Source organism: Polyodon spathula, chromosome 1, assembly GCF_017654505.1.
Source record: "Polyodon spathula isolate WHYD16114869_AA chromosome 1, ASM1765450v1, whole genome shotgun sequence".
Lineage (NCBI taxonomy): Eukaryota > Metazoa > Chordata > Actinopteri > Acipenseriformes > Polyodontidae > Polyodon > Polyodon spathula.
Window position 1 is genome coordinate 11043064 of NC_054534.1, and position 18004 is coordinate 11061067.

The 18004-nt window shown below is 37.4% G+C and overlaps 2 protein-coding genes across 3 annotated transcripts in view; one reads left to right on the forward strand and one right to left on the reverse strand.

Annotated features, from left to right (window-relative positions):
* The window catches only part of LOC121314117 (protein mono-ADP-ribosyltransferase PARP8-like), a 79576-nt gene extending 71375 nt beyond the window's left edge, over window positions 1-8201 (forward strand). For both annotated transcript variants that reach the window (XM_041247040.1, XM_041247051.1), the window contains exons 20-26: window positions 1057-1169; window positions 2571-2643; window positions 3573-3642; window positions 3980-4056; window positions 5095-5164; window positions 5260-5344; window positions 6153-8201. In XM_041247040.1, coding sequence (XP_041102974.1) covers window positions 1057-1169; window positions 2571-2643; window positions 3573-3642; window positions 3980-4056; window positions 5095-5164; window positions 5260-5344; window positions 6153-6255 — 591 coding nt within the window. In that variant the 3' untranslated portion in view covers window positions 6256-8201. The remainder of the gene's footprint in view (window positions 1-1056; window positions 1170-2570; window positions 2644-3572; window positions 3643-3979; window positions 4057-5094; window positions 5165-5259; window positions 5345-6152) is intronic.
* An 886-nt stretch (window positions 8202-9087) lies between these two features.
* On the reverse strand, window positions 9088-13798 carry si:dkey-3h3.3 (uncharacterized protein LOC100144568 homolog). The gene is made up of 4 exons (XM_041247064.1): window positions 13638-13798; window positions 11796-12812; window positions 11072-11289; window positions 9088-9812 (listed from the first exon to the last, which is right to left on the reverse strand). The coding sequence occupies exons 1-4, from the start codon at window positions 13722-13724 to the stop codon at window positions 9743-9745; spliced, it is 1392 nt and encodes a 463-aa protein (XP_041102998.1). The 5' UTR covers window positions 13725-13798; the 3' UTR covers window positions 9088-9742.
* Between the last annotated feature and the right edge of the window lie 4206 nt (window positions 13799-18004).

Genomic DNA, 18004 nt, shown 5'->3' on the forward strand with positions numbered 1-18004 from the left:
TATTATTATTATTATTATTATTATTATTATTATTTATTATTATTATACACATTGTAAATATATCTGTACACTGAAGAGATTAGAAACTAACTACTGTACTTGACGTCTTACTTTGACTTTTAGGATTCTAAAATGCTGGATAAATATGCTGAGTGATGGTTTTACATATATAATAGAGAGACTGTGCAGTGAATCTTCAGAATCCTCCCTTGAGTAAGCTGGAGGGCCAGTGGGTCGAGGGAGTTGTTTCAAACATCCTGATCATGAGCACTTCTAGAAGTAGTGTTATGCAGGACAATAACAACTGAAAATGTAATAACTGGATTGTTCCGCTAGGTACAGATAGGATATTATAACAGAACATCAGAGCTCAGGGATTGTAGCCAGTCAGGCTCAGGGAAGGATCTCTGTGCAATGTAGTAAAACCTCAAGTCATAAAAATGCTTTCAACATCAATACATCCACATGCAAAAAAAAACCCCAAAACAATCAGTCAATCAAAACCTTTACTTATCCAGACTAGTCATTGAGAACAAATTCTCATTTACAATGACGAGCTGGCAAGAGGCTCACAACACCACAGCACACATCAAACACAATTAAAAAAATAAGTAAAATAAAAAATAAAAACACAAAAACTCAATCATAAAACATAAAACTGAGCAACAACTTAGCAGGTACAGATGTCAGTGAGCAATGAGTCGACCCTACGGCTAACAGCAACCTCAGATATGAACCATTTTAACTTTTGTGAAACTCATTCCAGTCAACTATTTTTTTTGCAGTATATTTAGAACAGTAAGACGTGTAGGGGAAGCATATAAATATTCATGTTTAACTTTAGTTTTCCCTGAGATTTCATTAGGAACCGAACCCTTTGCTGTCTCAGTACCCTGCTGTTACTGTGAAAAAGTCGTAGCTATTTTGGTTTTCAGTCAAACACATGCTTTTAATTGCTATAAGTATGAGTGTGAAGTCACAAGTGATGTAATTTGAAGAGAGCACTGCTATAAATAACAATGAGAAGATTAACATACCTTGTCTCTTGTTTGACAGCAACTGAAGTTCATGCACACCCCACACCAGTTCCTTCTGCTCAGCAGTCCGCCCGCCAAAGAATCCAACTTCAGAGCTGCCAAAAAACTCTTTGGAAGTACCTTCGCATTCCAGTAGGTGTAACTTCCAATGTAGTGCAATGCCTGTGCTTCCAACTAATGCACTTCATTATGTGTTAATCAATTGCTTCCTGCACTATTACCACCATTCACAGACGTGTAAGCATGATATATGTACAGCTATGGCATCATCTAGAATTATAGGATTGAGACATTAATTAAAAAAAAAAAAAAAAACAACTAATGAACATAATTTAGATATTTTATTTAACATATAATCAAATAAACTACAAATTGATTTTGCAAAAGACTACCGGAAGCCATAATAGTAGTACAGTATTTCATGCTAGATTTCAAAATGTCACACTCTTAAATGTGTTAGTTTTTCATATTCGGAAAACTCCACAGCGGTATGTAATTCAATATGTTAACGTAACATTATTCAGCAGGTTTGATTCAGATGAGATCCTCAGGTCTCTGTAAGTCGTTCTGGATAAAAGCGCCTGCTAAATGACTAAATACAAAAATAAATATTCTATAAGGTTTTGGTCATAGCAGTATGTAGTATAACAAATAATAAAAACATGTATTTGTATAGAAGGACCTACTGTCTTCCATGGTTACTGGCGATGAACTGGGAAATATACAGTGCTTGGATAAAGATATGGAAACACATACAAGAAAAGTCAATAGGGTGTATATACTGTAGGGCCACTGTGGGCAGCCGGATTAGGTCTTTCCCATCATTACCGAAACTGGTTTGCAACTGGGAGCTGCAGCTTTTCCATACTGCTCATACAGCCCACACACAGCTGACTACTGATTTGAAGAGTCGTGTTGGATTCACCCTGATCGCTTGTCAGCATTGCATCTCAAGCTGCCAATTTAATATTTCACAACCACAATGGGTGCTGTTTTGCAAAATACGTGCATGCTATTTTTACTTGTGTATTTCAGTGACAAACAAATTAACATGCATGTTCTACCCCAACATGTTGTGATTCAGTATGAGTGCAGGCATATACAGACCTGCAGCAAACACATGTCATTCATATGAAGAACCCCCTTATAAAAGAGGACCATGAAAGCATAGGAAAGTGTAATAAAACACAGTTAAGCAGTGTAAAGCCTATAGGGGTATAGTAAAGGATATAGGAAATATGGCAAACCATGGTATTGTATAATCATAGGAAAAGCATGGCACAACTGCTAAATTACTGTGCAGATTTAGCAAGGCAGACATTCTGTTGCTACTTACGGTAGGTGCTTCTGCTTTTTGTCCTTCCTCTTTATAGTTCCCATGTTAAATAGCTCCACTCTTAGATGGCTCCTTGCATGCTCATTAGAAGTACTGTCCTTATTGTGAATTACTATTAATTATAATAGATGAAAGATTCTAGAAATGTAGAGATTTTTGTATTCTTTTAACATAATGGATGGTTTTATTCCTTTCAGTGGTTCACACATAGAGAACTGGCACTCAATCCTGAGGAATGGTTTAGTTGTGGCATCCAATACAAGGCTGCAGGTAATGAAAGAGCAATAAAGTGTACTATTATGTTGCATAGTAAGCCCTCTGTAGGTTAGAACAAGGATGGATCCTTGCATAAGAAAAAGTGTGTATCATGTCATTTAGGGTTTTAATGTTATGGAGGGACTTCTCCCATTGATTTTAGATATTCTGGAATGTGGTGCTGCAGTTAATATTTGTGCACAATAAGCATCGGCACTGAAGTATGTACCAGTTAGGGGCTGGTCAAGGAATTCCAAGAGTAAATATCTCCAAGCAAGTAGACAAGGTCACAAAGCACACCATACAGAAGCAATTACTTTATGACAAGAGCGGGAATGATGAAAGTAAGGAGTTTAGTCTATGCATCATTATATTTCAGTTTGCTTGCTGAGATACACAGATATTGTGTTGTACAACATACAGATTACCATAGCAAACAGATTTTACACATCATTTTCCTAGCAGAAAAGCAGAATAAAATAAAAGAATAATTAGTATATAAGTACTGGCACCTGTGAAAGAGATGGAGAGATACCCAAATATGCAGCATCGGAATGTTTTTAATTCATTGAAGTAAATCAAGTCTGGAGTTGAGAAGTTTACTGTTCATTTTTCAAAAAAGCAGTGCTAAAGGTTTTGTGAATGGGGTTCGTATGCCCGATGGTTAGGACTGTAGCTCTCCCACACTGATAGGGAACCTTACCTGATCACATACATTATTTCTCTGGCCTGGATAGAGTGTGAGAGTAAGTGAGATCCTAGCCACTGTTCAACAGGAAGGGAACTTGCTGCACAGCTCTGGGGTAGGAAAATAAAGACCTTAGGGAAACACTGATATGTTGTTATCAGAGCATTGGTCAATACAGTACTTTTATTTGCAAGATAAATGTGTGCATGATCAACATGAAAATGACTAACTGGAACATTGCAATTTGTTTGTGTAGCTCCATGGTGCCATCTACGGTAGTGGAATATATCTCAGCCCAATGTCAAGCATTTCCTTTGGTTACTCAGGTTAGTATTATAATACATCACTCCACCAAGTATTGAAGAATAAATAAAACATTGTGAAATACTAATGCATGCACAGAAATTAACCGCGCTGCGCATCAAATTTGTATTTTTGTATTTTTTAAATTAATTTCAAAACATATAAAACATGTTACAGGGTAATGTCTACATGCTGCCTTTTGGGAAGAAAAGGAAACTGTTTTCCATTTTGCAGTCTGAGTGCTCCTGATAGACTGAACTGCGTTTAAAAGATATATTGGGTCCAGTGATAGAAGCCCTTCAAAGAACATAACTACAGATCTCCTGTTTAATAAGATCACTGTGTGCTTGTTTGTTCCAGGGATGAACAAAAAGCAGCAGAAAGCAGCTTCTAAGGATGAAACTGCTTCAAACAGCAAGACCAATGCCACTCTACAGGTCAGCAGACAACACTGCATTCATACTGCTATCCGTTTCACTTTATAAACCCTTGATTCCCAGTTTATGAAAGAAAGCTGATCTAATGATCGTTTGCATGGGTTTGCAATTCAAACACAAATGCATTTGGTTGTTTTTTAGTTGTTTTTTTTTAAAACACTGCTGTTTAGGGGCTGCCTTTCAGTAAAGCAGTTAAAATCGACTTGTCCCAGTACATGGGATTCTGAATCACTTTTGAGATTTGAGATCAAGCAGCTACTAGTAACCGGACAAGCACCTACCTACCTACAGCCCTACGCTACCTACATAACTACACTACCCCACTCTAACCTAACTCTACCTACTACATCTCTACCCTACCTACATCCCTACTCTACCCCAACCTACCCTACCAACACCCCTACTATACCCTACCTACATCACTACCATACCTACATCCATACCATACCCCACCTTACCCAAATCCCTACCCTACACCACCCTACCCTACCCACATCCCTACCCTACCCTGCCTAGCTTATGCCTTCAAATGGTCTTTAAAGGTTAGTGGCAGTCCCCTGTAACTCCTATCACTGCCAAAGGGTGCATTTCCTTGCGAAATAAGTTCCATTTCAGTTCCGTTTAAAGCGAAGTACCTGCCTGCATCTAACACTCTTCACAGTACAGCTGGCAGATCCAGTGTATTAAGTGAAAATACATCTGTTTAATTACACTGTCCCACACCTTTTTGTTTGCGTTTTCGGGGTGTCAATGGGAGAATCATTAGTTGAACACCATTCATGCTCTCCCCTAATAAAAAATACATTGTTTTATAATATACCCAGTCCCTGCTTGCAGAAGCATGACATGATTGTGTTCAAAGGACTATGGAGTTAACTCCGTTTGAGCTCCTTAATCCAAATCCTCATTTAGCAAAAAAAGCTATTTTCAGATATAGTGACACTTTATGGTGGAACAGTGGTTTACATTGCCATTTGGGTTTGAAGCTGAGCTGAAATTTCTTACTTGACCACTAACTGTTGCTTTCATCCCATCCAGTCACAGAAAAAAGGACAACAGCCACAATTTCTACAAAGTCGTAACTTGAAGTGCATAGCCTTATGCGAAGGTATGTTTGTGAACAGTCTTTTTTATTGTATTTGTAAAGGTATTGAATATTACACAAACCTAATTGAATATATTATTGTCTTGATTTTCATGCAGTTATTACTTCTCTTGATCTGCACAAGCACGGGGATATCTGGGTAGTTCCGAACACAGATCACGTCTGTACTCGATTTTTCTTTGTGTAAGTACAGCTACATTACTGCAGTTTATTCATCTTTTTCTTGACAGAATAATCAGGAGTCTGTAGGTCATTTCACTGCAAGGTGAACTCTACTATTGCCTCTAGTGTTAAGAATCACACTTGTCATTCATACTAATCTAGATGTGTAGAAGTTGACAGAGAAGGTTATTGACTTATATATATATATATATATATATATATATATACACACACACACACACACACACACACACACACACACACACACACACACACACACACACACACACACACACACACACACACACACACACACACACACACACACACACACACACACACACACACACACACACACACACACACACACACACACACACACACACACACACAAGCCAGGACTGAAGGGATGTCCATTAGCTATTGGAAATACTGGCCCATCATACAACTTCTTTGGAGTATATAACATTTCTGGGTGGCGTTGGGAGTGCTTGTAGGTAATGCGAAACACTGGGGAACCGTGAGCATTAAAATATGGGGGTATTAAGACTGTGACGTTAAGGCAGGGTAGTTAGACCAGTCGTGGTTTAGATCATGTTGTATGCCAGATTAGTGACCCAGTGAATAAAAAATATCAAAACATTCTGGATTGTTATCCAGAACTTTATAAGTAGAGGATAAACAACAAGTATGGCGTGTTTTAAATCCCAGAATCGTTGATCATTACAATGCAATAAACCCTTTTTAAACTGAAAATATTTATTTGAACTGTACCCAAAAACCCAGCAATGGATGACTGTGTGCTAACTGCCCTTTCTTTGTGTTGCAGGTATGAAGATGGCCAGGTGGGAGACACAAGCATAAACACACAGGACCCCAGCATCCACAAGGAGATACTCCGAGTTATAGGCAACCAGACCGCTACTGGATAAAGAGCTGCAGAATATTGATGATGCTGCCTGAAAACACACAATCCACTCGCTCTCAAAGCTGGATTTTGAGCTGAAATGAGTGCATTGATCCTATTTTTAACATGCAACTAACTCACAATTGAACATTTAAAATATGTTTTAAAAAAGAAAACATACACAAGAGCTACACTGTTTCTATCCCAAGAGGTATTTCATTTGAAAGGATTGCTTATTGTTATTTAGACAATAACATGTTGCTTCAAAGTCTGTAAACACAATGACTCAATTCATCACTAGCCAGGGCTTGCCAATCTGAGTAAACATTAGCATCTTTTCTCAGTATTTTTTTAGCTAACTTTGAAATTGAACTGTATTTTTCTTTTTTTTTTTTCTCAATATATAAATGTAGTCGTTTGGATTTAATGAGGCTGAGTTTCTCTGCAGGAAATTGGTTCTCTTTCCTTTGTAACAAGATGCCCAATACCAGACCTTCCTGTTCACTTTGTAAGGCTTGTGCATTTTGAAAGTACAACAGAGTACTTGTCATGATCCTAAAGGTGTGAATATGTGCTTCATTTGAAATTACCATTAATGCTACATAGTATCTAAACCATAGAACTTATTACAAAATTACTTTTTAATCCATGCATTCCATTATCAGAATTTCTAATGAAACACTGCTTAACTTGCACAGCTACAGTAATAGAAGAACCAGATGCACAACAAGCAGCTGAACCAGCACAAGCAGGAAAACCAGTTCTAGTGGCCTACCTCTTTGTGAATACATTTCCACCCTCTCCTCTTTCTTAAATAAAATACCAACACAATAATTTGGGACTATTGATGTTGTACAGGTTCCAAATGGCTGTCATTGTCAACCCCAAAGGTGCTCAGTGATTCAGTTGTCTGACTGACCAATGAATACGTGTGTTTCCTGCTGGTAAACAGACCTTATCTTTGTATGGTCATATACAGCTTTTGGGTAACATTCTAAATTATTTATTTATTTTTTTAATTTTACTGAAACCAGTGTTTGGGACATATTATATTATGTTAAAATAATAATACCAATCAGTTATGGCAACTGTCAATACTGGGTTAAAATGTGCTTTACTGCTTTCCTTTTATGTTTTTACACAATCCTAAACATCCAGCTCTCATTGGATCACTATAAGAGTAAACATCGTGTTTACCCTTTTACTGTTATTAAATGTACAATAATAATAACAATAATAATAATGAGCTTTTAAAATTAAACTTTTGTAAAGCCATTCAGCCTGTCTACTTTAGAATATAGCTTTGTATTTATTTTTTTAATGAATCACACAACTGGGTAGTTCATTCCATTATTAAAAGTAGATACAGTACAACAAACTACTGTATAACAAACTTGATTTTATCCTACCACGCTTGTACCAGCATTTATGTTTCGAGTGTTTGCACTTAGGCAAAAGCAGAGACGTCTGAGAAATGAATGTCTCTGCACTGCTGCATAGCAGCTCTCATGCTGTGCACGGTTCAGACAGACTGCCTTAAACCAGGGCACAGCCACATATTGAATTAGGAGCTGGGTGGAAAAGCTTTTCTAAATGAGTAGCTAAACATGTCCGAAGCTGCATCTTTCTGTACACTGGTCTCTTCAATGGGAAAACTATTGATGCTTTGGGTTTTTTAAATAGAACTTTTATCCTGGCTAAGGATTATTTTTCTATTTTCAAACACTATACTGTATATAAAATATCTAAAATTGTTTACCAGATGCACCTCACAACATTTGCCTTCTAGATGCCTGGGTTTGTGTGTACAATTCTTACTCAATAACCAGCATGTTAAAGTTTCATGATTCTGAAAAGTAATTGACCAGGCATGTCGTGTTGAATGACCTTTTAATGACTAATGGAATACAACTGTTTATTTGTCAAAAGGAGTAATGTATACACTAAACAGACCTAGTCTACCCCCCCCCCCCCCCAAAAAAAAAAAAAAAAAAAAAAAAAAATACAAATCTGCCCTCTTATCAGAAAGGCAATAATTCTGGCTTTAATTGTGTAAAATATGCAGTAAAAAATGAACATTACTTTCTGCATCCCACTGGTCCATGTTCTGTGCTTGAATAAAAAACAAACCAAATGGCTCCTAGTGTTAAAGTCACATCTCCACACAAGTTACATATCTTAACAGAAAAATTTGAAAGAAAAACACTTGTGTTTGATAATTAGGAATGAAAAAAAGCCTACACACAGAAATAACAAAAGGGTGATCACATTATCTTCATAAAACTGGGTGTTATGCCAGTATGTGCTTTGGCCAAACCTTGGGCTACGTTGAAACAGATCAATCCCACGTTCAGCAGGATATACCCTGGTTTAGACTGCCATCTCGTCCTCGTTGCAAAGCTAGTCCACTTTTTTCTTTAATCAACTTGTATTTTATTTTCAAACGTTTGTTATAACAATATTTTTTTTTTATATTTTCTGCACACACACACACACATTATTATTATTATTATTTATATATATATAACTGCTATTTAGCCTTCGGTGCCTTAGAAGCAGAGTAATGGCAATGCATGACAGGACTGTAAATAATGTAAATACTGCCACAAAACACGCAGGACAAATATTTTCTGTATCCAGTTTTTACAGCTTTTGCTTTCTTTTGCAAACAAATCAGCTTTTTTTCTGGCATTTTACTAGTGATGAAAATAGTAGCTTCTGTAAATGTTTACTTTCAATAAATTCAGATTTGGTTAAGAACTATGTGAGTCTGCATTTTACTGAAACCTTTGCATAGGAGCCTTTGTCACATTAAGTATCACATGTTCATCATGAGAGAAAATGCCTTATTTAGCAAGAAACACGATTCTATTTCAAGCACCCCTTTGATGTCAAATGATGAATTCACCCACACTGCAGCAGAAAACATCTAGCTGAATGCAAGACTTTAATTAGTGCAGTACTTCAGGAGAAATATGTTCCTGATTGACACAGAATGTTTTTTTTTTTTTCCATAAAGGTCTTGCTGATGATACAAAATATGTGCAGGCGTAGTTATCTTTACTGCAGGATTTCATTTTTAATACAGCACTGACCAATACACTGACAGCAATGATAAAGCAACATTCATATTGACAAAATTGTTTAAAAATGTGTAAAATGTGTTTTAGCGTTTCATTATATATATGTGTCATAAGAGAAAAAGATGGGAGCTATTTAAGTCTCTACGCTATTTTTTGTATTCCTTAAAATGGCTACATGCAACTTTTTCTTGATGATATCTGAATGAAGCTGCAGGGTCCACTTGCCCATACATTCTTGTAACTTCCCCCAAGGACCAACAAATATCAACAATTTCCCATTTCAATTTTAAATACAATAAGCGACTTGACTCTGCACATTAAAGATCATTCCAGAATAGATTTTCAAGCCAGCTACAATTTAGCAAATACATTTGAGCATGTCAACAGCAGTTACTGCATTTCTGAAATAAATGCTTTTGTTTCTGGTGTTCAGTAAATTCCTTTTGCTTTTAGTTCGTCCTGAACTCGTCTGAGATAATCTGGATCTGGATATCCATACCTATAACAAAAAATGCATTTCATTTTAAAGCAGCAAAAAATAAAATGTACACAACTTCATGCTAATACAATATGTTAATATGTTGGTACTGTAAACAAAAAAAACCCCAAAACTATATATGTAAAAATGGAGATTCTCCTGATTGTATAAAAAACCAAGCGTAACTTCTGTGAAACACTATGAACAGTTTAGTAAATTTTTCAAAAAGTTTTCTTTGGTATCCATTGAACCAGCCAGTGTGCGTGCAGGAATGTTGGAGAGAGACGAGTTCCAACCACTACAAAAGACATGGCAAGATGGCACCTGTGGGTCACTGTCATTTATAAACTTGAACAAAGGGTGCATCAGGAGTATATAGAGGATGCTGCATGATCGTTTATTTCAAAGGGTGCATCATTATATAGAGGATACTGACTGATCGTTTATTTCAAAGGGTGCATCGTTATATAGAGGACACTGCGTGATCGTTCATTTCAAAGGGTGCATCATGAGTATATAGAGGATACTGACTGATCGTTTTCGCAGAATGGTTTTTATTCCCTGCAGGATGTCTCAGTTTTACGGAAGGACATCCTCCTAAGGGGAATACAAACCGTATGCCACAAACTGTATTTCAGTATTCTATTTATACCACATACATGTATTTAAAATAAATAGCAATACAAATACTAATGTATTTAGATTAATTAATTCAGAGATTAATTTACCAGGTGGATCTTTCTCTTAATTTTCAAGACTTTGCTTCGACACAAATTAATTTCAAACCCTGCTTATGGCCTCTTCGCAACTGTCTTTTTAGATAGATCCTTGTCTCAGTCTGTCAATGTGCAGCCTCTGTTGTTTCCCATCGTCACTGGTGTTAATGAAGCGGCTACAGGCTGTTTGGACAAGTCAGACGCATGCAGATCGGCAGCTGGCATTTCTTGACTAAACTCAAATAAATCGGAGTCCAACTCAGAAATTCGAAATGATTCCAGACATTTTAAAGTTGTTATGAATCCTGCATCGTTGGCAGTTTGAACAAGCAAAGCACATCTCTATCCTGAATTTCAGCAGCACACCACTGGATTGCAATGGAAGCAAAGACACATTGGAAACTAGTCCCGGTAAGCATGCTATTCCACTCGAGAAGGATAACAAACTGTACTCCCACACTTGTGGTATGAGAAACTGTATTTAACTCACAAGTTAAAGTTTTTGTGAATTAGGTCCATGGTGTACTTATTTAACAAAAATAAACCTTGACTCAATTGACTCACCCTGTTGGTCCGCCATGCATGCTGGTTTTGTGGTGGATATCGTTCCATGTGACCATATCACTCATGCCAGTGGTGGAGGAGGTTCCAATGGTAAAGATGAGCTGCTGATTAAAGGCTCGCTTCAGAAGGCCAAGGACCTTTCTGCCCAGTGTTGAGTCTGGAAGATAAGCTGTGCGGGATGCACCCCAATACATTTGGCCAGGACTGGGATGCTCATCCTAATAATCCAGAATTAAATGAGAAAGTTGTGTTGAAAAACTCAGAGCTGAACAGTTTTCTGTTAAAAGCTTATTTCCCCAGTAGGTCTGAAATTAAACTATCAAGGTCATGAAAACAACACAAAGTGACATTTGTTTAAAGTGTTAAATTATTAGTTTATAATATAAAAAATAAGGTTTACAAAGAGTGAGATGTGTCAAACTTGTTCAGATGCTGTAATTCTGGCAAATAAAATGTTTATATACAAAATACCCTAACTTTTCTTAATGAATTTATTTTATTGATTACCCTTACCCTGAAGCTAGCACACCTTTCTTGCAATTAAACCTCCTGCAATCTCAATCTAGGCTTTGCCCTCAGTTTATTGACTGTTGCATCTTAATGGCATTAGGATGACCTAATGCCAGACACAACCAAATCAGCTTTCTGAACTGGTCAAAATACAAAGTAAAATAGGAGGTGTTGCAACACATGTGAGCCTGTGAAAAGGAAAGTATACACTTACCCCCTGGACTCCACTGGGTATGTCATACTTTATTACAAGAGTGCCATACTTTTCATACCCAGGGAGAGATGTGCTGGACTGGGAGACGGACATCGTGCCGTTCCTCGGCTGTGTTCCTTTCACCTCTCCATAAAGGACCCCGCAGACGGGGCAGGCTGGTTTATTATCAAAAGCACTCTTCAAGCAGCCTCTACAAAATGAATGCTGACAGCGTGACAATGTCTCTTTCACGGTTTCTTTAATGTCATCCAAACAAATTGGACAAGTCTCTTTTTTGGCTTTGTGTGGCTCTTTCACTGGTGATGAACTTGATGCCTTATTCCTGGACTGCCTGCTACCTTTATTGGTGTCGTCCACGTCAGAGGTGTTGGAATGACGGTTTCCCACATGTTTGCCTGGACTATGAGTCGATATGATCAGTTCTGCTCTCATCACATCAAGATAGTTGCCAGTCAGCTTAAGAGAACACCCTTCTGTAACGATCACCATCCTGGGGAACTCTTCCTCAAGAATAGCTCTAAACCGTGTAACAGAACTGGATGGTTTAATCAGCAACGTCTTCACCTGCAGGTTTGTTGCAATCTTCTGATAAAAGGTTATAAATCTTTCTCTTGCTGTGGAACACTCTGGACCTGCTGTGGGTTTAATGGAAATGAAAGCCACAATGTCTCCTTGATTTGTGCAGCTCCTAGTTATTGAAACACTGTTCGCGCGCACTTTGTCCAGTTCTTTTGAGTATTTCTCATCAATGTATTTCATGACCGTTCTGTCCACTTTCACTGGCTCTGTCCTTGTAGGGTAGAGAGGACTCGGTTTATCTGAGTTCAAAAGGTCAGCGGCAGGACAGAATTTCAACGACTGCAGCTTCAAATAAATCTTATTAATTTCATCAAACGAGTCTGTGACTTCTAAAAAACTGTTATGTCTTGTTACATTTCTTCCTGCCACTATGTTGCATACTTTATCTTTATCCTGGAATTTTTTCAAGTCAATAGTCATGGTGACATCTGTAAATATCTGAAGAAAAATATGTATTTAAAGTTACTATGGGGTGTGTGTGTGTGTGTGTGTGTGTGTGTGTGTGTGTGAAATGCTATACATTAACATTTCAAAGAAACTTAGTAATACAATTTGTCAATTGTTCATAACAAGGAAGTCAAGACTCCTGTTGTCAGAGCAACCACCGTTGGAAGGTGGAGGCACCAACAAACCCAGATGCGTCAACTATTAATGTGCCCACAGCTCCACTAGCACAGGGTCCCAACCTGAGACACAGCATCTTCAATGCAGAGTCCCAACCTGAATTTATAACTGCACTACCCTGTACCGTATAACATATACTTTTAAAGGTGCAATCGGGGGACGATAGATACTGTATAAAGAAATAAAGAAAACAAATGCTGCCCTGTTGAAGTGCACCATTAGCACACCTTGCAAAGTAAAACATCCAAGTTATATTTCTTACTTTTATATATAAAAAAGGAAAACGACATGCATACGACGAGAAAACGACAAGAAAATCATAACGTAAATAACATTAAGGATGGCACTTGCATTGACAAAGAGGAAGAACCCGCAGAGGACCCCCGTTATCGACGAGGTATTCGTATGTAAAGCAACATTAATATCAGTGTTGTATTGACAATTGTATTCCTAAACACAGGTTCACTTGAGAAAACGATTTAACAACACAAATCAGTGTTCTGTAAAATAGCTCTACTATACATTTAATAACTATCAGATATCATATATGAAGTGTTCAGCAAAAGTTTTTAGAGAAACTTCTGAATATTTAATTTCAGAACGCACGTCACTGTATTCTAAAACACTGTGCATACATACCTCTCTACTGCGGGACATGATACAGCCGTACCTTCTGTCTGATAAAAGCAACCTCCAGTGTCTTTGTAACCTTGCAGAATTCACCATAAACAAATCTGCACAAATGCGTTTTCTTTCAAATTGACTGCTGCATGGGACAGAACATGCTACTCTCGTTGGGTGCATACATACACCCACAATCACACTCTTTGCATGTGATTGGTGGGTCGGCAGACACACTGACTTCTGGCTCTAGCTCGGTGGTTAACTGAGACGTCAGTCACTCATTTTCCGCCTTCACAACAGGTTCGGTTGAAGACAAATCGTATTATGTGGGTACTTGTGTTTTACGGTTTTGGTTTCGGTTTTATTGTCAAGTGCTGGTGTGTTTTTTAAACCAACCAACCCAAGTGCTTGAATTTGTGGTTAATGTTTAAGTGTCACTGCATAAAAAAGAATAAAAACGTGGGGTTGATTTTTTTTTTTTTTTTTTTTTACTGTTGTCAAAATCGTCTTTCCATTGTCATTATTATTCAAACACTATGCACATAACAATATCCACACGTATATACCGATTTGGCCAGTGAAGATTCTTTTAATATTTACTACTTATTATTGCAACTAACGTGTGACGTATCTAATGCGTCCACAGCTTCAAGTTATTTAACCAAGTAAGTGCCAAATAAATGTTATTTGAAAAATAATCAGTACACAATCTGTATTTTTTAAAATTTGAAACATTCAAAATTTATATTTCTTCATAGAAAAAAATTAAATAAATAAAAATAATTCGCTTTGACTACAAACTGCTGCGTCCTATGTTGAGGACAGTCGACCTGCCCGTACCCAGTGACGGAAGTTCAACACATAGCAAATTGAGCCTTGTCATCGCCGTGGCTAGGAAGACACCAAGAAATACATCATTTTTAGGCTTCAGTTTCTTATTTTATATTAAGACGTCATAAAAGCATCTAGAGCTGTATTTGCAGAATTATCAGTTACATTTGGATTTACCTTTTGTTGTTAACAAAATGAGAGTAAGTTACCATAACAATATAGTTAAGGTAAACTAAAGTAACAGTGATGCCAAATGCTCCGAAGTAGGTTCTCTCACAAATTAAGTGTGATATTCCACTAAACTAGATTAGCATACTGTATGGTTAAGGGCTTTTGCGTATGGCAGTCCATATGAAATAAAACAAAGTACCTACAACTGCTTTAGGTCACTGTGTTTCTGATCCAATGCTGCTCCCAAGGGCACTAGAACTAGGGGTACTGGGGGTATGGCAGCACCCCTTGGCTTTGCACGGCTTCCATCATATGCAGGGGTTACAGGTTTGTTCAATGGCTTTCCATTGCCACTGGCTGCGCCTCGTTCCATGACTGCAGCATAGTTCTATAAAAACACAAATAAAAAAGCACTCTATTAAATGAAACTGTTTTAAAAGCCAGAACTCAAAGTTAGGCTGAGTGCATGAACTGAAGCAAAGAGCCAAATTCCACCAAACAAGCCTAACATGTTACTGGCTAATTCAACACGAAACAAACCTGACGTGTTGCTGGCTAATTCACCATGAAACAAGCCCGGTGTGTTGCTGGCTAATTCACCATGAAACAAGCCCGGTGTGTTGCTGGCTAATTCACCATGAAACAAGCCCGGTGTGTTGCTGGCTAATTCACCATGAAACAAGCCCAACATGTTACTGGCTAATTCACCATGAAACAAGCCCGGTGTGTTGCTGGCTAATTCACCATGAAACAAGCCCAACATGTTACTGGCTAATTCACCATGAAACAAGCCCGACGTGTTGCTGGCTAATTCACCATGAAACAAGCCCGACGTGTTGCTGGCTAATTCACCATGAAACAAGCCCGACGTGTTGCTGGCTAATTCACCATGAAACAAGCCTGACATTTTGCTGGCTAATTCACTCACCCTGGGTACCAGGCATGTGATGTGCCCTTCCCAGTGATACTTAACTCTTCAAGGACTGCATTGCATTTCCACCCTTATTGACTAGCCCTCTGTATCAAGGCCTTTTCAAACTGATACCAACATTCAATGGGTCACAAGTCAGAGGGAGGCCATGGTAGAACATTACAATGTCCTTTTACTACAGGAACTTCTAACTCTGTATATTCCTTTGATTCATTTGTTGAGATCAGAAAATGCAAAACTCTTAGTTAAAAAAAAAAAAAAAAAAAAAAAAAAAAAAAAAGTAGACAGGTTGTAATATTGGATTATTTTTAAGTATAAATTGAAACATACTTGCGCTCTGTGATGCCCTGTAGGGAAGGGTTGCTGTATAAAAATACATGTGTATATTGGATTACATTGTATTGCATTTAGATCTGCAACAATAATGATCAATAGGATCTTAAAATTGAATGTGTGTGTCATTTTATTAACCTTGCGCCAGAGGGCAGTATAACACCAGAACATTGTGAATTCTCGACACACACGTGCAAGCCCTGGTTATTCCCTTTAGATGGCGCTGTAACACTAAACTTTTTTTTTTTTTTTTTTTTAAAAGCTCTTTTCTACTTTTCTATTCTGCTTTGTTTACTATGATAACCTCGTCCGCTGTGTACAGAGTAATTAATCAGCTGGGCTTAATAGACGTGTAATCCAAAATAATCATTTGTTGTGTTCACTGGTATAATTGTACATTGGTTTACATAAAAACACAGCCCATGTTCTTACTCTAATGATGATGCATGTTTGCTCGAGTTTTGTTAGAAAATAATCACTTTTTTTTAACTACGTTATTTTGTCAGGCACGAGAGAGAGAGAGAGAGAGAGAGAGAGAGAGAGAGAGAGAGAGAGAGAGAGAGAGAGAGAGAGAGAGAGAGAGAGAGAGAGAGAGAGAGAGAGTTGCTTTCACCCCTGTGCGATTGACGCTCATAACCTTTGCAACTCAGCAGTAAAAATGCAGAAGGCTTTATGCAGATGATCCACTTTCCCCGACACTGTTTTGTATTATGTTGTTAATGATATGGTGCTTCGAGAAACTTAAAATGAATGATAAGGTGCTGGACTAGGAGCGAGCCTGTTCAGTATGTACAAACCCGCCACCTGCACGGGAATGGAAGAAAATACATTGAAATGTTTAATATCGACTCTCAGAAGGCAACAGCTTTCATTCGAATTGCGGGACATTTCTTGAGAATGGAAATCCCCACTGGACTTTTAAGGGAATCTCTTGTTGCAAAGAAGGTATGAAGTAAGCTATATAGTAACGTGTCATTTAAGAACTGCATATTACAAAAAAAAAAAAAAAAAAAAAAAAAAAAAAAAAAAAAAGTTATACATATATTAAATGCTCTTTAAAAATAAAATACGTTTAAGCTGCCAATGGGGAATATGAACTAATTTCGAAATAACTTATTAACCAAAAGTAGTCTGATTGCTTAGTTAAGACTTATTGGCATGGGACCGACCTCTATTAATAATACGACTGAGACAGCAGTTCAGATTAAAACTTAGCCACTATGCAACACTGCCTTCTTACAAAACAACACAATACACACATCTATAGGTGTGTTTCGCTAGATGTAACCTTCTTTATAGTATGCAGGTTCTATATTACATTTGCTGTTGTATATGTTATCTGTGTTTTCTTTTGGACTGGAGATTTATTTTACGGTCGCAGAAGTGTTTTTTGTTCTGTTAATTCATAATAAACTATTGTGGTTTTGTGACATTTTTGTCTTTGGCTCTGCTTGATTGTCCTTGACGAACCTTTCGTTTCGAGTTGTATATTGTTCTTTTTATGTTGCACTATTCATGTATGTTCAGACTGACAGGTGATGTCATGTACTCGCTGCCAACTGACACGTGCCAAACATAACATTAAACAAACAAAAGGAAAAAAAAAAAAAAAAAAAAAAAAACCTTTAAATAACTGTTTGCTAACTATTTTAAAATCCGATGGTTTTGAGTACATCAGAACTGAGGTTTTGCATAAAGGTAGGCTGTTTTTACCAACAGATACATTAAAGACAGAAATGTTTTTTTTGGCATAAAAGAAACCCCGCAAAATGCACACACGTTTACGAATAACACCAGAACGTCAAACGCGTGATTGAAAATGTCCTTAACTTCTTTTCAAGACACTATAAACAAATTCCACAGCTAAAAATAAAAATCTTCATGGCTCTCGTTTATTTTACAGCGAAGCAATTTAAACAGCACATCTCTACACACACACTTGCTCTGCAGATCTCTATGCTGACCACGCTAACATTTCTAAACAGGGGTTTGGATTGATTTTCCTTGCATCGGTGATAAATGAACCTTAATTAGCTCATCTCAAAACCATTTTTCAAAGCTAAAGGGGACAAGGAGAAACCTTTGCTGGTCTAGAGCTCTTTTTTTTTTTTTTTTT